The sequence below is a fragment of the Calliphora vicina genome, chromosome 1, assembly GCF_958450345.1.
Source record: "Calliphora vicina chromosome 1, idCalVici1.1, whole genome shotgun sequence".
In the NCBI taxonomy this organism is placed as follows: Eukaryota; Metazoa; Arthropoda; class Insecta; order Diptera; family Calliphoridae; genus Calliphora; species Calliphora vicina.
Window position 1 is genome coordinate 95,209,830 of NC_088780.1, and position 23,612 is coordinate 95,233,441.

At 31.1% G+C, this 23,612-nt stretch overlaps 1 protein-coding gene across 1 annotated transcript; it reads right to left on the reverse strand.

Moving 5' to 3' along the window:
* Nucleotides 1-3,175: 3,175 nt before the first annotated feature.
* LOC135963364 (MD-2-related lipid-recognition protein-like) lies at nucleotides 3,176-3,846 on the reverse strand. The gene has a single exon (XM_065515184.1). It carries the CDS (start codon nucleotides 3,809-3,811, stop codon nucleotides 3,356-3,358), a length of 456 nt encoding a protein of 151 aa, XP_065371256.1. The 5' UTR covers nucleotides 3,812-3,846; the 3' UTR covers nucleotides 3,176-3,355.
* Nucleotides 3,847-23,612: the final 19,766 nt, after the last annotated feature.

The following is a 23,612-nucleotide window of genomic DNA, read 5'->3' on the forward strand; positions in this document are numbered from 1 at the left end:
TTCTGTGTAAGCATGTCTGTACTTTTTTTGTCTATATGGATTTTAAAATAAAATTTTAATAGAAAATTAATTCTAGCATTAAATTACTATTTATGCGCATTATTTTTAAGTAAATATTGACTTAGTTCTAAAAACAAGTAAGAGTGCTGTATTATACGTGGTACCGAAGCTTATATGACCTTCAGTTTAAAATTTTTGTTTTTTGGTAAAAGCTAATTTTTGGGTAAAAAAAATATTTACAAAAATCTAAATAGAAAATCGGTCAATTCACAAAGTGTCTTATCAGTCATATTGTCATATAGCTCGACTCGGCAACTCGGCTTAACCGACTCTTTGGCATTCGGCGCAGGTCTCTGCTGCACAGTGGGGCAGAATCAAAATTTTTTGGAAATAAATCTGGCATTTCTAAACGTCGCACGGTGCTTTGTCTCATAGACAAAAATAAAAAAATAATTTAGTCTCAAAATATGATAAAATATATATAGATGGATAGCTAACAACACAACTCAACTGAATTTTTAGGAATTGGTTTTATTTGATTCTCCTAGATTTCACCAGAGGTCGCTAAAGTCAGTTAAATTTAAAAAGAATAAATGAATAAAAAAATGATTTGAATTGCTCAAGAAAATAATTCTCAAAAATTAATTTTTTTAAAAAGTAGTTTAAATTTTTGTTTTCTGATTTCCTTGGTATATTCAAAATTTGGCAGTAGTAAAATTTTTATAAAATATTTCGACTAAAATTGTTTTTTATCGTTCAAAAAAATATATTTTTTTAAAAAAAAAATCAAAAATTACAAGTTTGTTGGAATTTTAAAAAAAATCGTATAAAATCGTACATTTTTTATTTTGTTTTTTCATAGTATATAGTGTTTTTAAAAGGGCCATGAAATGATTAGTGCCAACTTTTTGCCACAACTTTAAAAAAAATGCATTTTAGAATAGGTCTAAATTCACAATTTTTACCTAAATTTTATGTATTATAGAGTAATAATGTTAAAGTAATGTTACAAGTGATATGTAATAATATTAATATCTTAAATTCAATTAAAGAAATGGTGAAAATTTATTATATGGAAGTCAAATTGTGCACCACATCTAAACCAGAGTGCGCTAATATTATATAATTTTAAGCAAGATGTTATATTTTTGTGAAATATCTCTCAATATTTTTCTTATGGATTATTTATGTACTCAAAATCAACAACAATCAAAAAATTTACTGAATCTTTTCATTTTGTAATATATTTTTGTGCACTGCATTGCCGACTACTGCATTACCAAAAATATGAAGATAATTACTGTGAGTTATGTATTTTGAATCCATTAATGAGTCTTTTGAAAAATATAAGATATATATATTATATATCAACTTGTAGGAAATTGTACATTCATTTCAAAAATGTATTAAATATTAAAGATTTAAAAATTTGATAAAAGACTTTTTTCAAAAATATGGGAATCAAAAATGGAAGCTGAATTTTCCGGGCTAAAAATTATCTTTGTAAGATATTTGAGAACATATTGCGTCGTACAAGAATGGTTTTAATTTTTTAAAAGCAGCTATGCGATTGGAGTAAATTTGGCATACATTTTCAATTTACACAAAAATTAGGTCTAATTCGGAAGGCTCTGGACCGCGGAGTTATACAAATTTTCAAAACTACTTTTTAAAATATTTTTAATTTAAATGCACATACATTTTGACTCAGTAACGATTTTGAAATAATTCTTTTTTCCTATTACTTTCCTATTGTTTGCAATTCAAAAATGTATATTTGAACAAAATAGGGAACGATTTGGATCAACTATTGGCAAAAATCCTGACTTAGGTAGGAAAAAGCTTGAAATTTTAATTTTCAAATGTGAATATCTCGTTAACTATAAGAGATAAAATATAGTTAAGCTATGTTTTTTGTAGCTGTCTTCTTGTATAAATATTTCAAATCAGATCCAGAACAAAAATTTGGCATCATTTTTAATTTTTCATATACCAGAGATACCCCATTTTGGGTCCTTGAGGCTCCGCCCTACCTTAGTCTTTAAAGTCCAAATTTAAAACTTAAACTCAGCTACATCTCCTCTATAGGCGAGGAATTTGTTTAACTTTTGAATGTTGGTTTAGAAGTTACAGATTTATTTCCACTTTTTTTTTTCATTTCCCCCACTGTGCCCGAGGGGACATTTGTACGGGGGCCAGGTGAAATCATGAACCGATTAGAACTAAAATTAGCAAAGTTTTTCCTTGGGTCGAAAAAGTGATGTGGGCCAAATATCATGGGAACATGTTTAAAATTGCGACATACATATACCTTGATTAACAAATTTACATGGACAGACGGATAGATAGATGGAGACGGACAGACTGGCGAACGGACAAAGCATATTCAACCCAAAAAGTTATTCAGTAAATACAAATAAACATACCAAGTTTCATTACAATCAGATCATTTTTGCTAAAGTTATAGAATTTTCACAATTAAGGATATATGGCAGGACCAAGAGTCCTTGCTGCAATCACAATAAAAATTAACAGAAAGATTGTAAGATTAGTGCGTATAAAAAATGCATATTTTCATGATTTTTAGATCAATTATGTAGCCATAACTAAAAATTATATTTTTGGCTTATATGGGAGGTAGACGTGTCCTTGGTCCGATTTTTTCCAAAAATTAAATTTTTCTTAACTAAGGTATTTTATACCAAATTTCAAAGCTTTACGACAACTCCTTCTATTTTTGTCCCATCGTTATATGGGGACAAAGCACTGTGGCGTCGGTTTCTAGAAGATCTATTTTAAGTGGCCAAGTTTTAAACCATGCTCAATATAAAGATAAAGACGGACAAAATAATCAAAATAGACGTGGGCTGTTCATAAAAGACTAAGTTCAGTTGAACAATTCATTATTATAAATATTTTTTCCCAACGCATAAAGATTCACAGAGAAATCATCCATAAACTTGGTTCGATCACCTCAGAATAAAAATGAAAAACTCTGAACAAAAATGATCAATCATACATCAAAATCTAACACACGGACACAGCTCAGAAATTCAATTCGAAAAATCTGTCAAATGTGTTACATTTCGTACCACTGCCTTAAGTAGGGCAACACCAGTAAAACCCTGTAATTAATTGCCAATAATTTACATTTCAATTTCACCCCAAAGTATAATTAACATTTTAAAACCAACATTTTATTGCAATTTCTTTTTATTTTTTATTTTACAAAAATCTTATTTATTTTTGATTATTTTTATTTCCACTTCTAAACAAACAAACAAGAGTTTATAAATTACATCAATTAAAGCAAAATAAAAATAATATTAAACGTTTCTACATGTTTAAGAGATACTTAACGAACTAATTTAATTTCATGCAAAAAACAGCATTGTTTGCCACTGGAAGCCTTGAAGGTCCACTTAATTTTATAGGTGTCCAAGGGGAATTTCTTTTCAATGGGTATATCTACGGCATAGTTTTGACTCTCGCCACTCTTCAAGGGGCATTTGGTGTATTTGCAAGCATCTCTGTCCATGGTTATCAAAGGCAACTCGTTGCCACCATCCTTTACCGTAACCAAGCTGGCCTCAAGGGTGTCGGCATCAAAGTTGGGTGTGAAAGAGAACTCCATTCTGGAGGGTTTGCGACGTCTCAACTTGCAGACTGCATTTTCATTGTCTCTGGTACAGGGTTCCACACGTACTTCGGAAATATCACAATCGTTAATCTCGCAGGGCTTAAAATTAATAGTCTCCGTCAAGACACAGGCCATCATGGCAAAAAGTATTACAATTTTAACCGCCAACATTTTTCTTTTACTGCTTTAGAATGCACTTTATTTTTTAAATTGTTGCCTGTGTAACAAGAGACGTCTGTTCTGCGTCTTGAGAAATTACGAAATGATTTGAAATTTATAATGCTCTGGGGAGATATTGTTAAAAAATATACAGAAAACGCTTGAATGTGGAGAGTTTTTCTCGTTGTTTGACCTGTTAAGTGACACCTAAATGATTGATAAGGATTTTCTTATCGCCAGCGCTGTTTAGTTGAGTAAAATATTCTCTGGATTAATTTTTTATTTTGTTGATTTTTCTTATTTATTAAAATTTTGTTTATTACTATCGAGTAGTAGTGTCAAATAATTTAAAAAAAATGTCTGATAAGTTTATGTTTTTAAAATAGTGGTTTGCACCAGTGATAATATTTTCCACAATCATCTCGTAAACAATAAATTCGAATTATTGTAGGTAGTTTCTTAAGATTTGTATAGATTTTTGTTCTTATCTTATTTTATTTTAGTGTCTTTTAAGTAAGAATTTTGTTACTTAGATTGCAGTTATTATAAGGGTAAATACATACATATGTATGTATAGTGATAATGTACTTTTGAGTTGAATTATTTAAAGATTAAATTTCTTAAACATTGGAAATTCATACTGGCAATGAAATTAATTTATCTTGTAGTCTCCAATATACATACACACTTATGGGGGATTTCACGTCAAGTGAACCAACTTTTCAAATCGATATCTTCCAATCGGGATGAAATTTGCACCAATGTTAGACCTATTGGATAGTAATTCAGACACAATTTTCCACTAAGAGATCAAAAAGCTCTTAAAGGAATGGACCTAAGTTTTCATTTGAAAAAAGTTCGATTTTGCCAAAAAAAAAAAATCAAAAATTGTATATCTTGAGTTACAAAACATTTATTTTGCTATATATCCCACTCGCATCTCACTAAGCAACCAAATAGGTCTGAAAGGAATGGACCTAAGCTTTCTTTTGAGCAAAAAAAAATTAAAAAAGGGCCCATTTAAAAAAAACTTAGATTTTGCAAAACAAAGTAAAAATTACATATTTTGAGTTACAAAACATTTATTTTGATAGATATCCCACAAAAAAAAAGAGGGCCCATTTCGAAAAAAAAGTCAAAAAAGTTTTTGATTTTGCAAAAAAAGTCAAAAATTGCATGTTTTGAGTTACAAAACATTTTTTTTATAGATATCGAATTCGCATCCCACTAAGCGACCAAATAGATCCTCAAGAAAAATATCTAAGCATTAGTTTAAGAAGAAACAAGTAAGAAAGTATGGTCGGTCAAGCCCGACCATATAATACCCTACACCAAGTAAATGAGTAAAAATATTTTTCTTTTAAAATATCAATAATTTATATGGGAGCTATGACTAATTATGGACCGATCGTAACAAAATTTGGTGACATGAATTTTCGTGTGATTTATGCCTATATTAAAGTTAACTATGTTGAATTTTGTGTGTATACCAACATTTTTAAGCGATTTATGCACGTTAAAGTGATTTTCGGAAGCGGGTCTATATGGGAGCTATGACTAATTATGGACCGATCGTAACAAAATTTGGTGACATGAATTTTGTATATATAAAACTTATTTGGAGCGAAATTTGTGTAGATACATAGATAAATTAAACATTTATGACCGATAAAGACCAATTTCGAGGGGACATTTCTATGGGGGCTAGGTGAAATAATGGACCGATTTCAGCCAGTTTCAATAGGCTTGGTCCTTGGGCCGAAAAAGTAATATGTACCAAATTTGATCGAAATATCTTCAAAATTGCGACCTGTACTCTGCGCACAAGGTTTACATGGACAGCCAGCCAGCCAACCAGACGGACGGACGGACGAACAACGTTTAATCGACTCAGAAAGTGATTCTAAGTCGATCGGTATACTTTAAGGTGGGTGTTAGACTAATAATTTTGGGCGTTACAAACATCTGCACAAACGCATAATACCCTCCCCACTATGGTGGTGTAGGGTATAAAAAAGGGCCCAATTTGAAAAAAAAGTTTTTGATTTCGGAAAAAAATATTAAAATTTTTTATTTTTTTAAATATTTTTTTTCGAAAGATTGAAGCAATAGCTATCTAAACTATTTAGGACACATTTTGCTAAGAACAATAGGTAGTAAGTTACATGGATGAGAAAAATCACATGTTTGGCCAAAATGTCAAATTTTGACTCCCTCTAACTCCGAGAGTTCTTGACCGATCTTGTTGAAAACCTTGGTGCAAACTTTATCCCGATCGTAAGACATCGATTTTAAAAGTTGAAAGTAAAAAAAATAATTTTTTTTTAAAGAAATTTTTTTGGTTGGTTTTTCGCAGTATATGTCATTTTTGGAACCGTGTCTTTATTCAAAATTTTACCTCTAGCTAAAAATGGGGCAAGAACGGGCAGCTGGAAATTTTTACATTAGGTAAATGAATAATCAAATAAATTATTTGGAAAATATGTATGGCAAATATTGAAATTGATAGTTTTTTTTTTATTTTTCATCAAAGTTGAGAAATATTGAAAATGGATAGTTGGGAAATATCGATTTAACTAGACAAATAAAAAGCAAACAGAACATTTTATTTTATTCTTTTCCTAATAAATATATCTATCAATAGAATCAAAAATAGTGATAATCCGATACATAGTTTTCGAAATATTGTATCTGAAAGCGGACCAAATTACCTAAAAATGGTCTGTTTTTTGAAAACTGAAAATCAGTCAACTTTGAAGGGCTATATCTTCTGAACCAAAAATCTGATTGTAATCACGCAGAGAAAAAATATAATTGGGCATGGTTACTGTAACCATTTATATAGTGTTACAAGTTTTTTAACTATATTATAGTCACAGTAACCATTTACATGATTGTGGTAACCATAATATGGTTAACTTACGATTCATATGATTGTCTCAACCATATATATGGTTACAGTAAACATATATATGTTTGTGGCAACCATATTTATGATGAATAATTTTATCATAATATGTTGTTCTCAGATTATGATAAGCCTTAAGCCGAGAGCACCATAATATGATAAGTCCTTCATCATATAAATGGTTGTCACAAACATATATATGTTTACTGTAACCATATATATGGTTGAGACAATCATGTGAATCGTAAGTTAACCATAATATGGTTACCACAATCATGTAAATGGTTACTGTGACTATAATATAGTTAAAAAACTTGTAACAATATTGAAATGGTTACAGTAACCATGCCCAACTATATTTTTTCTCTGCGTGATAAGAGTAGCATATTTGAAATCGTTGGACAATTTACTGTAAAATAGGTTTATTCAATACATTTTAGGGGCACATGGAATTTCTGATTTTTGCGACCTCACTTGTTCTGCGGGATTTTTGCAACCTCACTTGTTCTACGTCACTGTGCGTCATTCATAAATTTTGACGCCATTAGATCATTTTCTCTGCGGATATGTAAAATCCCATGCAGATAAACCAGAAACGATCGAGCACTTGGAAGCGAATATACGACGAGCTATTTCCGAAATACGATTACTGCGAAGGGTGTGTGGAAATGGGAAATACAGGTTACGCCAAGTACGCTCTAGTCTCGGCGGCCACATGACCGAATTCATTTTATTCACATGCCATAAATATCCAATTGGATGGATATTAAATACGTTTCTCTGTTTTATTTCAATTTAAAGTCAAGGCAAAACAGACAAAACTGCTTCAGACATTTGAATTGGTTTACGTGGTAGTTCACTATGTGCGAACAATTAAGTACAGTCGAAGGGACCCCGTTTTGATGGTGATGATGAATTATTCAGTCATTAAGTAAGTTCTTTTTATACTCACAACTTAAAATATCGGTTTCTGTCGGATTCTGGATATAATGCGATCTAGCAATGTCCGTTGAGTTGAGTCCTAAAAGGCCTGGATGAAATTTTGCCCAAATATTCTCTGTTGATCAGTAATGATTCGTATTGAAATTGAGCAAAATCAGTAAAAAATTTAAAAAAATGTGCGTCGACTTTTCAAAATTATTAAAACACGATAGAACTTAACTCTTGCAGCCCCTTTTTTTGTGTATAAGTTTAAAATCAAAACAATTGGATTTTTACTTTAAACAAGGTTAGTTTATTATAAAACGTAAGAAAAAAATAAATCAAAACATGAAAAAACCACCCCATTCCAAGGTTTTTTGTGGAGTGAAGGGGTTAGTTTACTAACCACCGCACACTGGTCGATCCCATAGGCCAAAAATAAAAAAATACAAAGTGAAAAGTTTGTCACCAAATATGTCATCACTATTTCTTATAAAAACAAGGTTTTAATATTTATAGTTGTTTTTGTTTTATTCCAACTCTTCAAGAATAGTTTCAAAAGTTGACAGTTGGTTTTTGCAGAGTGAAAAAGTGGAAAATTAAGCGCAACTTTAAATTAATTAAAACCATATAAAAAAATGTTTTTTTGAAATAAATCAAAATGAATATTGAATTGGAAGGTATTAACTTAATTTTAAGATAATTACAATGTGTTTAGCTTCTTGTATATTTTTTATAAAATTAATATTTGCCCAGTGTAATTTTTAGTGTTCGTTCGTCAATATATTTCAATTTCAACTACAGTTTTAGTTGTGTTCCCCCCTGAAGTCTCCAATGGGTTTTTTTCTGGTTTATTAGTTAATATTCCAAGATTCTAAAATTTGAAATTTCAGCTGCATCCTTTTCTCTTTTATGTATCTCCCATACACCAAAGCGGCCTCGTTGTTTTTGATGTCCAACCTTGAATTTTTGTGAGGTGTTTTGTTAGTTTATCTTCGCGTTGCTTTGTTATTGTTATGCATGTAAAGAATTGTGTTTGTTTTTTTCTTTTCCACGGACTTTTAATATTTTTACTTTATGAATTTGGTCCTTATTATAAATTGTTTTTGCAATAGTCACATCTTATAATTGCAAACTTTCGCGCTCACATATTTTTGATATCTGGTTGCTTAGAATGCTGAAACAGCTCGAAAAGTGAAGGATGTCGTGAAAAACTATATTAAAAATGAGGGCTACACATTTAAAGAAAGTAATTTAGAAACTCGCTTAAATTATAATTACAAACAAATTTCAAAATTTTGGCAAAAATGCAATCGTATAAAAACAAAAGTTCAAAATACATATTCTGATTGGCTTGCCTAAATGGAGTCGGTTTTATTAAACTCACATGAACGGGCGGACCACGCCCAGATTTAGTTTGCAAATTTTTAGTAAGAATTCTTATTGATTTTTAATTTTTTATCAATTTTAAAGAGTTTATAGTTTCACTTATATGGGGAGTGGGTGTGGCAGTTGTCCAATTACGTGTAATATCCTTATTATATATTGTACCAAAAATTATAAATGTAATATTATTTATTACCGAGATAGGGAATTTTGATTAACTAGAATGTCATAATCTCGCACTGCGCGTTGGGGTGAATTTGGATGCTAAGGTATGGTAGGGGGGTGGGTAGGAGTCATAAACCACTAGCATTTTATCACAATGGCAATAGATGCAAATAATCTAAAGTTAATGTCTGAGAGAATTCTTATTGTCAGAGTTATATTGTGGAATTTTATGGAAATCATTTTTGTGGAAGATCTTAACCCTCTAGCTATTGTCTTTAGGGGTCAATAAGGCCCTTTTTTCGAGAACATAAAAAAATCCTTTCAAAAAGGACATTAAAGGATTAAAATTGTCTACGAAAATTTTTGCTGGAAAATTTTAGTGGGGGTCACCAAAGATACCAATATTGCAAATAAAGCTCTTTGCACATAATTAGCTAAATTACTCGCCACCACATGTTTGCATGTTTTTTGTAAATCTTCTTAAGAACTATTTATATATTAAATTTCAGCTCATTTGTATTGTACTTGGATTTATGGTAATTTTTTTAAAAAATTTAATCCTTTAATGTCCTTTTTGAAAGGACAGGAGCTAGAGGGTTAAGATCTTCCACAAAAATGATCTACATAAAATTCCACAATATAACTCTGACAATAAGAATTCTCTCAGACATTAAGTTACAAAATTTTTGTCATTCAGTATAATGCTTCCTTCGACCCAAAAATGAAAACTTTGACCCACTATAAAAAAAAATTTATACCAGCTGGACTATAAATTTATTCTACAAAAATTATCTATCAAGATGCCCTTTCAGAATTATGGGGTCGTTATTCTGTTCCAATCAAAAAGTTTTAATTTGTTGGACTGTGCTATTCAAGAAGCAATATTTTGAATATTTTTTCCACCATGAAATCTTACAAATGAATAAAAATAATTTGCTGCACTCTTTGCACAATAACTCCTAATAAATAAGACAATAACACTTTTCTAGACCAATAAGACTAGAAAATAATGTTGACTGTAATTTATACTTGTAACGAATAAAGTCGGGTTTAAGAAAAAAAAAAACTAAAATGAGTAGGGGTTTAAATGAATGAATATAATTTTATGAACTCTATTTACCAACAAAAAAAAGAAGGAAAACTGACAAACTCATAAAAGATTATAACAAATTAAGGCAATTTGGCAAACATGCAGCAATTGCAACATACAACTAAGACAACATTAATACAGTGACAAAGAAGTACTACAAGTAGCAAAGCAGTATGTTAAAACTACAACCAAGTAAACAAACAAAAATCTAAAAAAAAGAATAGTCGTTAAGTAGCCTACACTCTTTTGCAAATTTGCAACACTATATAGATGCTAAAAGTGTTTGTAGTTTTTTGGCCAAGAGCAAAGACAAGGATTGTAATGATTTTCATATGCACAAGGATAATAATACTAACAAGAACTACAGCAGCAAATATTCAAAGAAAAGAGCTGTCATAATTTAACTAAAATTATGATTATTTTTTATTTGTTGCTGCTGTTGTTGTGTTCTTCCGTAAGTGCTAACGACACATTAAAAGCCAAAAATATAAACCATTTAGTAGCTAGCAATATACTGATGATGTTGCTGACGATGTCATCATGTTGCTGATAGTGATGATGGCCAATAACAATGACAATTCAAAAATTCATTTTACTAGTTTTCATTTTTATATTAAAAAGTGTAGACAACAAGTTCTGTACGTTTAATAACTGCGGTATGAGAGCGTGCAAAACTAATATTAAAAATATCTACAGGATGTAGAGGTCCATTTAGTTTTGTATGAATGAAAACGGAAGTAATTATTATTTTTATTTTTGTTTAGTTGTTGAGTGTATTTTGTTTTTATTTGTTTTTCTTTCCTTCATTTTGCATTTGTTGCAAAAGGATAACGAAATATTTTTTTTTTAATATTGTCTTTATTATTTTAAAAAAAGGAGCACAGAGGAAAAAGTAATTATTATGATTATTTCGTAACCAATTAATTTTTACGCTTTAATGATTATTAACAACAATTGATGCAACAATTTGGAGTTATTTTCAGAAGTCTCTTTTTCTTGGTTTATAAAGGAAAAGCTACTTTGTTTTCTTCCATTTAATATGGCTTGAATTTGTTTTCCTCCCCTTAAGGCAACATGCAGCAGCATTATTTTCATATTTTTAACATTATTTTCATTAAATTTTTTTTTGAAACACCAACAAGTATTTCACTTATTGTATTTTTTTATTTATTTAACCTTCTTACAATTACAAACATTTGTCAACATTTCATTTCATTTCAGTTTCAATTCATTTCATTTTTTATTGTTATGATTTTTATATCCTGGTCGTGTGGTATTAATACTCGTACCTTAACAGATTTGTGTTCTTATCTTTCCTTTTCTAGTTTTTCATAGATCTCCCTTATTAATGTTTTTACAAGGTACATATTTGCTGTTCCCCTTCTTTGTCATCTAAACTGACTTTCTGTTTATTGAAATTTTCTGGTTTTTTAAAAAGATTTTATCTGTAGTGAAAATAAAAAAAAAATTTGTTTCAAAATTATTGTGGCATTTGTCAAACCGCACAGCATTCATTGTCATCATTGCCATCATTATTATTATTTGTATGTAAGTATCAACATTACAATTGTCAACAGCATGTTTTACACAGAGGCTACATGTTCTTATCAGTTTCAAAAATCTTTGAAAAGAAATTGAATTTTAGTGCGCACTATTCATTCATTCATTAAATAAATAATAAAAATTTTACAAAATTGAAAAATGCATTTGAGTTATGTATTTAGACTTAATGGAGGTCATCCATTTTATAGGTAAGTTTCTTTTTCTCTCTATATAACATTTCACAAATAGATTAGGCTGGGTTATAAAGGCAGCTCACCTGGATCCATGCATTGGTCACTCTGTGATATTATTAAGTATCAAGTTTCAGTCACTCAGATCAGGCGATTCAATGCCTAATTAAACCTATGCAAGGTCATGCAGAAAAGGACTATCCATTGTCTTAGTTCGAGTCCCCGATAAAGCAGGATAAAGTCATTTGAAGTTTTATTTATTTATATCTTTGCATGTGCACCTATTTAAGAGTACACTCTAAGTACGGCTACCATAATCCGTAGCCGATCCTACGGACGATCATTCGTATCTCTGCAATCATATATCGGAAATACAATGGTGCTTGCTGCACTAGATATATATTTCGAAAGCATTCAATACAATCTAAATCAAAGTGCAGTTCGATTTTACTCAATTGTTTATTGAGTTCCCAGAGAGAGTAAGAGAGTTAAGGTGAAATGAAGTGTTTTTGGCTTCACAAACTCGGTTCTCCTTTCCAAACTGATATAATATCTCAAAGCGACTATACATAAGCAAGAGGTTCCTTAGGATGGCGTGTTGTCACCTCTGTATTTCTAATTGAGAATATTGTGTTTTAAAATAGCCAGCCATTTCGGATGGTAGCCAAATCTTTAGTATAAATTCATCATTTATTGAACCAATTGTAATGATTTTAATTTAATATACAATAATCATTACGAACATTTGCAATGGATGATGTTTTGTTAATACTTTCTCAAACATTTTGTTGATAAATTATGTTTTACATTTATCTCTGGAGATAACTAAACTTTATAACATTAAAGTTCATTAACCTGTTTGACATTTGGTATTTAATTATTTGACATTGGCGATTTCTTGATTTTAATCGCGACTGTTCTTAGGATCCTTAATAAAATCGATAATAAAAATTCATGTATATTTTAAGTCTCTGCCAAACTCACCACTACTTCCATACCTTTTCTTGATTAAGGATTTTATCCCTCCGTTAGTCGCAATTATTTTCAATCGAGACTAGTCGCAATGTATCAAATTGATATCAATAAAAGAAAGGCGCGTTTGAAAATAATCATTTCCTTTTATCGAAATAAACGAAAATCTGGGCTTACAAAAAAAAAACACGAGTTAGGGCCTTTCTATATTAAGATAACGATACATACGTTCCCTTCGTTCCTATAAGGACCATAGGCCTCAACAAACACGTTCTAACGTGATTTATCATTGGGAAGTAATTTTATTTCTCTCCACTTTTGTTCTTGGCAGCAGCTTCGATGTCAATTTGTCGCCTCCATGTGTGTGCTAGTCTTCCAATTCTACGGTTACCCTGAGGATTCCAGTCGATGGTGTTTCTCATGATGTCGTTAGCTGGTCCACAATCTGATATAAGTGATAACATTTGGTCAGAAGATACGTTTGATTCTGCGAAGGCACAGCCTATTTCGATACAAAAGTAAAAAAATCACATTTTTAAAATATTAAAATAACAAGAAAAAACCTTTGACTTTACAGGACTATAAATAACAATATAGTTACTTTATAACCAAAATAACAATGATACTGTATATTTTGAAGTGTTAGGAAAAATTTACCATCAACATTTTATAAAAATTCAAGAAAAAAAACATTTTTGGCCGGAATTTACCATCGTGCATTGGTTCACAAACACTTGCAGCTTTCGGATATTTCGTGGTGCAATGTTTCGCAGCCATAGAGTAGGATTGTCTTCACTTTTGTCTTTAATATTTTAGGTTTCACTCGACGAGCACGGACTCTTTCGAGAGCTCCAGCCGGATTTCAGCATACCAAAGGATTGTATGGCTTTTGTGAAGCGGAAGGTGCCAACTTCGTCCAGTTCAAGGTTTTTAATGCAGAATTGTTCATGCCTTGTTTCATTAACACATAATGTTTTCGTTTTGCTGATATTTATCCTCAGAACTTCTTCTTCTGTAACTGTGTTATAATACAAATATCGTCCCATTTTATACCATTGTCATTCTGCATTGTTCTAGCCATAATTGTAACGAGAACAATGTTGAAAAGAAGTGGCGATAAGATACAACCTTGGCGCACTGCAATACCTACTGAAATTTATTTGCTTAATTTCCTTTCATGCCGGATACGGCAGGTTGGATTATTATACAGGCAGCGCTGCCAACTTTGACGATTTATCGTCATTTTGACGATTTTTTAAATAAAATTTATTAAAATGACGATTGACGATTTTTCATTTTTCCCGCGAACAAAAATTACGATTTTTTAAAAGAAAAACCTTTTTTCCTAAAATTAAAATATTGTAAGTCCCCTTTTGTAATGTACAAATTGAAAGGCAGACAGCGTCCAATTTTATATTGAATTGGTTTCACAAATTTTAAAACGTTTTGATTTTGGCGATAAACTTTTAGAAGGATTAAACTACATTCAACAAAAAAAAATATTCAATTTTCCAATTGGCCAAACTTATTCCAAATTTATTAAATGGAAAAGAACTTGATAATGAAGTTCGAGAATTACGTAATATGAAATTCACCGAACTCCAAACATTGGAAAAATATTTCTATTTTAAAGAGAGTCAATAATGCAATGGCCTTCCCAATTTTAACACAATTTGTTTCGAGTTTAATGGCACTACCACATTCGTCCGCCAACGTTGAAAGAATTTTTAATATTGTAAATTTAAATAGAACAAAAATCAGAAATGCTTTGGATTCTTCAACATTATAAGGAATATTGTTCTCAAAAGATTATCTTAAGTTAAATAATTCTCAGTGTTTTGATATAGCAATTAAAAATGACTTATTAAAAAAATGTCAAACAGAAATGTACCAGAGTAAAGTCACATAATACCAAAATTAATTATTTTTTTTATTAAATAATAACTTTATTTACATGTAAATAAAATAGAAATATTTAAAAAGTTAATAAAAAAATGTTTTTGGTATTTTTAACGTATTTTTGTCTTGACGATATTTTTCTTTTTAACTTGACGATTTTGACGATTTTTTTTTTAAAATTGACGATTTCTCCAAAAAAAAGTTGGCAGCACTGTATACAGGCCTTTAATAGGAGAAATGAGTTTCGCTGGAACACCTTTACATAGTTATTAGCGCTCTCGATATGACATTGTGATCTAGTGTGTCAAATGCTTTTTCAAAATCTACAAAACAAAGATATAGTGGCGATCGCCATTCAATAGATTGCTCCGTTATGACCCTCAGACAGGGGCCTATAGCCAGCCTATTGATGAGCTATTATGAGCTATTATTTTATTAATCATGCTGAGAAGTGTTGTTTAAGTTCACTTGATAGTGACTCCGCTTCCCAGAAGTCTGCGATGATCCTGGTGATTTCTTGTTCTTAAGAGAACTTATTGCATTAACGACCTCGGATAAAATAGGGCATGTTGTTTCTATGTTGAAGTTTTCGTTGTGTGATATACAACTGCAATTAATTGTAAAATTCATTCCATAAAATCAGTTGATCGTTCACAGGGGTAATCCGATCGCCGTTGTTATTGTTGAGAAGTTTTATTGTTGCAGTGTAGCTGTGGGACAGCTCTATAGAGGTCACTAGACTTGTGGGTGTCAACTGCGATTTGTGCCTCTAATGCAATTTCTTTATTCCAGTTGCGTTTGTCTCGTGTCGTACACCTTTAGACCAAGCGCAGTACAGCATTATGTTGTCCTTCGAGATCATTCTTAGCATTTCGGGTTCTAGCCATATTTACAGCTGCTTTTAGAGCTTTTTGTCATTCAATTAGACTTCGGGTTTCATCGGTGATCCATTCTTTACGGTTTCATCCATACAATTATTTTTGATTGTTTAGAAACTGTGTTCAGTTACCTCGATATAGAAAGGCCCTAACTCGAGTTTTTTTGAAAAGCCCAGATTTTCGTTTATTTCTATAAATCATATTTAGCCAAAAAATCGCGACTTAAAAAAAACACTAGTTAGGGCCTTTCTATATTAAGGTAACGATATATAAATTTACATTTTTAATTTGCGACCCCATAAAGTATATATATTCTGGATAGTCCTAGTTCGTTCACTATAGAAAAACAGCACATTAATTAAATATTTAAAATCGTTGCAATATATATAGGCATGTATTTTCAAAGATAACTAGGATTAAAAATTTATAAATTTGGAAGGAATATTGTTTTTTTTTCCATTAAATAAACAAAAATATAATTTTGGTAATCAACTTCTTTATAAATTTAAGAGGTATTCGTAATGAACACCTAGTACTTGTCCATGCTGACTAACACTTTTGCACCTAAATATATTTAAAAACTTGAATTAATCATACTCATACATAAATAAGAAAAAAGAGAGAGAAGATAACAGAATTATTAATGAAATTTATTTTTCGTGGAAATTAATCACACAGTATCAACATAAACATTTTTAATTATGAAAATCTGCAACACACAAAAACTACCAAAAAAAACCTATAAAAGGGACACTACTATTTGAAGGAATACAAAAAAAAAACACAACGAAAAACAAACTGTGAATGGAGCAGGATACAAAACTGAAAAAAGGATGCAAACATTACTAGTGTATAAAGATGTGTCTGTATCTGTATCTGTGTGTGTTTGAGTATTGTTTATATTCGTGTAAAAATTGTACTCATACATGCACAAAGAGTCAAAAGAAAAACTTTTTAATTAAAATTGTCTTCTGCGTGATTTTTTTTTTACTTGTCGTCGACGCTTTTTGTAACCGAAAAAATCATTTCAACCAAACCCATCCATACAGTTATAGAAATTGCATAAAAAATAATACTCTTAATAATAATAATAACATAAAAATCGCTAAAAACAAAACCAAAAAATACAAAAATATTGTATAAAAGATGCGGTTAATAATATTCATCATCGTCATCATCATCCTCATCAACATGGTAGAAGTGCTTAAACAAAATCATTGCATACCAAAAAAGGGACAGAAATCCAAAAAACTAAAAAATATGAGTTAAAAACTAAATTACATTTCATCATAACTACTACATTCAAGATACTTTTTTCCATCTTTTGCATTTTATTTGTGCTTATTTTTTTTCTCTGCACTCTGTCCATGATTTGTAATCATGTAAATTTAATGCGTTTTTACAGAGTGTCGGAAGAACAAAATTGGAACACTGTGTGCAACATAAACAAACAAACCAACGAACGAACAGTCTACGCAGAAAAAAAAGGAAACACTTTTTTTATGAAATAGTTGTTTTCGTTGTTGTTGTTGGTTATCGTGACAGACAAGAAAAGGAAGTCAGTGGTCAGTACAATTATTAATGTAAATAGTGACTTTCATTTAAAGAAACGCGAAATGCTAAAAAGGAAAATGATATTATAAAAGCGTTTTTTGTTTTAAATACCGCAAAATTATTATATTTTCTTTTGGAAACGGCAAATGGCAACAAAGAAACACAGCCAATCTCAGGAAATCTTTACAAGACGCTCTCGTTACACTTGCAGCATTCGTAGATAAGCTGCAATCTAGTGTTAGACTTCAAAAAAATGTTGCCGCTTGCTATTTTATGCCAATGACAACTTGTCTGTGTAAGAAATTGCGTATTGCTGAAAAATTCTAGAATTTCCTGGAATTTGTTGTGATGGAGTGCGGGTTGAAAAGTGTTTTCTTAAGCTAGACTATCTCCTGTTTGATTTTGTTAAAATTCCTACCATATATTCTACTCTTAAATGCGCATTTTATGACATACATATAAATCAAGACTATATGATTCGTTCGTATTTTATAGCCTTCTGATGCTGCTCATCTCGGACTTTTTTGTTGAAACTTGCTACGTTCAGGATTGTATAACATTGGAACGTGTCACTCGATTTTAATATGTGCTGTGTGATTGAAAAGTATTCAGTTTTACCTTTATAAATATTTTTTAAAATGTTCATATCTTCCTGGAAAAAGGACCTTCAAAATCGGAAAATGTCCTTTATCCGTGTAGATCTAAATAATGGATATTTTTTGGTGAACAAAAAAATTTGGGTTAAAAAATATTTTTTTTTCCGATTTTGACCCATTGTAGGTTCAACTTACTATGGTCGTATATACGTTGTTGCAATGGTCTTTGAAATATCTATCATTAGATATCCATATTGCCTATAGTAATAACTTAGTAATCAAGATATAGGTCAAAAATAGGTCAAAACTCGGGGTTGTCCTGGTTTTTTCCTCATATCTCAGCCATTTGTGGACCGATTTTGCTGAAATTTCTCGGAAGCATGTCTGACAGAATTATTGAAGATTTGGATCTGGAAGATATCTGGGGTCTTCAGAAAATTGATTTCAACAGACAGTAAGACAGACGGACATGGCTTAATCAACTCCGCTATCTATAAGGATCCAGAATATATATACTTTATAGGATCGAAAAATTATATTGTGGAAATTACAAACGGAATGACAAACTTATATATACCCTTCTCACGATGGTGAAGGGTATAATTATAATAGCTTTTCTTGACTGTAAAATATCACATACATCGATATTTTTGATAAATCTACAGTGCATTATTTTAGGGAAATGTAATGTTTTGTACTGGAAGTGTGATCATTTCTAAAGGTGATCAATCTTGACATAAAATCCTAAATGTCTCTTCATGATCTGCGGAAAACAAAATGAACGACTTTTTCCTTTATACAAGGCATGATTTTATTATGATTTTAGCTTTACTTCTTTTTACAATATATATGGGGGTTTACATCTCAAGTGACACAATTTTTGAAACCGATGTCTTCCGGTCGGGATGAAATTTGCACCAAAGTTAGTCCAATTGGATAGTAGTTTTCAACAAGATCGATGAATAACTCTCTGAGTTAGAGTAGGTCAAAATTTTACATTTTGGCAAAACAGGTGTTTTTTCTCATCATTAGTGGGATACGAGTGTAATACATATCTAGCAAAAATAAATGTCTTGTAACTCAAGATATAAAATTTTTGACTTTTTTCCAAAATGAATTTTTGTTTGCTCAAAAGAAAGCTTAGGTCTTTTCATATAAGATTTGCATGCTCCACCATATATGACCCAAAAAGGTATTGACGTGATTTTAGGAGACCTACACAACTATCCTGTAGTGGCGACACCACCATTATATTGGAATATCCCTTATGATGCTGAAACAACGAATAGGGATTTATATATCAAATGCACGGAAGTTATCATGCTGCTAAAACTGGTGGATAATGTGAGTGATAGACAATAACATAGTCAGATATCCGTGTTCTATCCTGCTGCACAGAAACTCGATGTGTTTAGTCTACCAGCTGAAACATTAACTACCAGAAGCGTTAACCACCTCCATACATTCCGTAACATACAGAGCATTCATTATCAGAAGCGTTGTCCACGATTGGTTGAAGGCCTTTATCACCTTTTTCAGTTATATGATTTGCTTTCGTCGAGTTTATATGAAAAATCCGAGGATAACACAAATGCGGTAAAAATCGTGCAAGCCGAAATACATATTGAAAGCTATCGCATGACAATCGAGATCAAGGAAAAATTAAATGGCCGATATCCATCTTATATCTTATTCCATTATATTTTCTTCTCTTAGTTAACAGTCACCTATCAGCAGCTCGTCTCCCAAAGCTAAACAAAATAAACGGTCATCGTGATACTCAACTAATTACATGCACTTCACACTACAAGTGCATTTAATGTTTCAAGACATCCAGCAATTCACGATAACCTACTTCAGTAAATTGTGGATCGTGAATTATTTGATTGCTCACAAGTCGATCGTTGCGTAAATTAAAAAAAAAAAACTCCATGATGCTTCACAAAGAATTGCAGAATGTCGTGGGAACATTTCACTGTTTAATTAAGCTGCTTTAGTATCTCTGGAAAGCATCTGATATTTTTCAGCACATGCCAGAGTAATTCCGTATATATGTATTATCCCTTTCAGTATGGATGGTACACATATGAACCACAAAGTTTTAAAAGTTTCAAATTTTCACTCATAGAAATATTTTACCTGGTACTCATGTGTACCAGTCGGCCACTGCGTAACTACAAATCATTCGCAAAATAATGCAAAACAATAAGTGCCCTACTGAGTCAGACAAATTTTGTGAGAGACGTATAACATATTAAATACAAAATTTTCGATACAGCATTGTACCGAAAGGGTTAAATCATGATAACACAACAGTTTCTTTAGTAGATATTGTTTAAGATCCTCCGTGACATAACTGCTAAGACCTTCGTTGGTACTAGATCGCAGCTCGTATATGACAGCTTTGGAAAGCTTTCACCGAGATGTCACCAATTTCAGACTTAATCTCATCCATATCCCTATAAATGTAAGTTTGTTTATTTATTCCGCAATCACGCTTAACCGATCTTATTGATATTTGGAAGCATCAATAGGTTATGTATTTTTTCATAACTTGGACCAGAAAGGGATAAAAAGTTGTAAATGGGATAAAATGGTACCTTCAGTTTTTAAACATTGAATATATGTATAAATAAATATAAATATAAATATGTAATTAGAAAGTACCTTTTCAAAAATCTACCTTCAAGGGGTTAAAAACGGGTAAAATTACGAATTATGTGTATATCCATATTCTTGTCTGTCTAAGTATTTGTATGTTTGTACCTTATATAAGGCTAAACCACTGGACCGATCGACTTCAAATTTTCAATGTATGTTACTCTGTATTTGAAAGGACCAATACAGTTGTGGCTACAATATTTTGGAATGCGTAACTAAAGTTTGGTTGCCTCAACTGAAATTCTTCTTTATCTACTGACTTTCTGTTGTTAGAACTGAAAAATGCTATGTGTGCAACCGAATCATTTGATTGGCAACAAATTCGGTTGCTATCACGAATCTGTTTTCTCTGTGTAATAATTGTGAAAGTCTTTAGGATTAGTAACACTGTAAAAAGTTTAGCTAAAAACTTCCATTACAAAGAAAATTGTAAATTCAAATGTCTTTAAGTTTTGTCTGAATCAGTTTCCTGTGCTAAAAATTAAGGAGATCGGAGAAAGGAACGTAATCCCTCCCATAAAAAGTAAATATGGTAGGCACCGGTTCAAGCTGGTCTATATATAAATTGAATACATGTATGTTTTGAAGTCTACAAAATGCATTTTCTGATTTTCTCTATATTTTCAGATATGTACCTTCATTTATTAGTATGGAATTTCTGAAGAACTATTAAAGCGAATGAAGCTAAACTTGACATAGATGAAGTAAAAATTGGAGGAATCAGAATAGTGGACGTTTCACCTTCCATATCAATTAATTAGTTATATTTGAATATGAACTGTTGAACTGTAATTGCTAGATTCTTAACCCTTAAATGCATGATTTTTACTTTTATTTTTCTATAAAGTATGAAATATTTAGTTGATTTTTATTTATTATATATCATTTAGCTTAAGTTTGATTTAGAATTTCGTTAGCTGAAACTTTTCGTACTCCATTTGATTTTTCTGAATTAGAATCTGAATTAGTATCAAGCTTATATTCGTCTAAAATTAAGTGGAACTGGAATGTAGACAATTGGCAACAATATGCACTAAAGGGTTAAATCTAAAAACTACAAAATATTGTTACGTTTTAACCTTTTCAAAACGTTAGTTTATTTCCTTTAAATAAACCGGATACTTTTGATTGCAAATAAAAGCCGTTTCGTAGTTTGAAAATTGTAACAACTCTTTATTTATTCAAATGTACAACAACAACAGAATTAAATAGTCACTCAATGTTTTTTATACACGTTTATAAATTCGCAGAAATACAGACACAATTTATAATGTACACGAATTCACTTGAAAAATACAACACACTTTAAGGCACTCAGTTAATGTTTATTCGAAAAGCGTCTCTGATAAACTCACTAACGATTGCAACCTCTGCCACTATTTACTTATAACACTGCATTACCATCTAGAAAGCTCTATTTCTACAATGTTCTTTAACTGAATATTCGAATTCGAATATACGGTCGCAGCAAACAGCGTTGCCAACTTACGATCAATTTATTCAATGTCAATAATGCCCACAGATATGTTAAAGTTTTGGCACTGCTATTTGAAAGCATTCTGCTACTTTTAAATCAGCCGATAAAATCGTTACATTTGAATTCAAGTACAATTTCGTAACAATATGAATGTTATTCATTTAATTTTATCCTTTAACAGTTTTTATTTTACTAAGGTTGGAGTAGTCATGCTCGTCGGGTTAAGCTGGTTGGTTGGTTTACGTGGTAGTTCAATACGTGCGAACAATCAAGTAGAGTCGAAGGGACCCCGTTTTGATGAGACCACACCACTCGTCAGATGTAATGTCGTTTACATCGCAATGTAACTAAAAATGTGTTAGCTAGACCCAACCTGTAGCTGTGAGATATCTCAGTAGGTCATTGAGTTTAGACCCGGATACCTCACCAAGGTTGGTCAATGTATAGTTGCCCATGAATTTATGTCTCTTGAAGCTCAGGGCTGGGCATTCGCAGAGAAGGTGGATAATCGTTGGGTTAAGCTAGTAAATTATATAATTATAGCTGTTACAAACAAAAAACATATAATTTTAGTAAATAAAATTAGTTCAGGAGGATGAATTAACTAAGTTTGTTGAAAAAGATAGAGATGGAGTATCTACAATGAATTTTAAATTAACTTCTATTAAGGAAATAGCCAATTGGAAGGATCTAAGCTTGATCAAGAGCAACATTGGCGTTAGAAGTGGTATTCAATAAAGAGGATGGAAATGAAATACAACGATTTTCCACCTTCCACCTTTAAGCAATTTTGAATTCATTACAATGAAATTATTTTCACCCTGACCCAATGTAAACGTTATATTTTAATTAAGTTTTCTACAGTTTGTTGAATTCGTTTTATCAACTTTTTCTTGCGTTTTATTAACATTCATCTTTAAGGTTTTTTTTTTAGAATTTCCTGTTAAAACGTTGACTAGTATCAGTAAATAGAGTTTTTTTTTTCCTCCATTTTCTTAGTTGTAACACCCTTTTATTATGAGCGGGAGCAGATGGCAAAACACCGCCATTCGTTTACATTTACTATTTGTGTCTATGAGTGTGTATGTATTCATAGTTTAATTCATTGATGCAGTCGGTCATTTACAGTGGATCCATTCATGTAAGTAGTGCATTTTGGTGCAAGTGTTGATACTAGTATCAGAGTCATACACTTCGTCTCCTGCATTTAACTAAAATGCAAACGTTTTAAGATTTTTTTGTTTGTTTGTTTTTTGGTTTAATCACAAGTATTCTTTTGTGTGAGTGTGTCGGGCGGTACGAGTTTACAACTGATTAAAACTACAACATTCTACATCTGAAATTTCTTATATCGTACGTTGTTTTTTATATGTGTTTTATTTTTTGTAATCAGACGTATGAACTTTTTAGTTGACGTCGTGCGGGCTGTTGAGTTCAGTTCTGTTCTGTTCTGCTCTGTATTGTTTTATTTTATTATTCATGATTTTGTGCTCTTATCACTTGCAGTTTATTTGTTATAAAGTATTAAACAAAATGAAAAAATTAAACCTTTTGCACTTTTTTGTTTTAAATT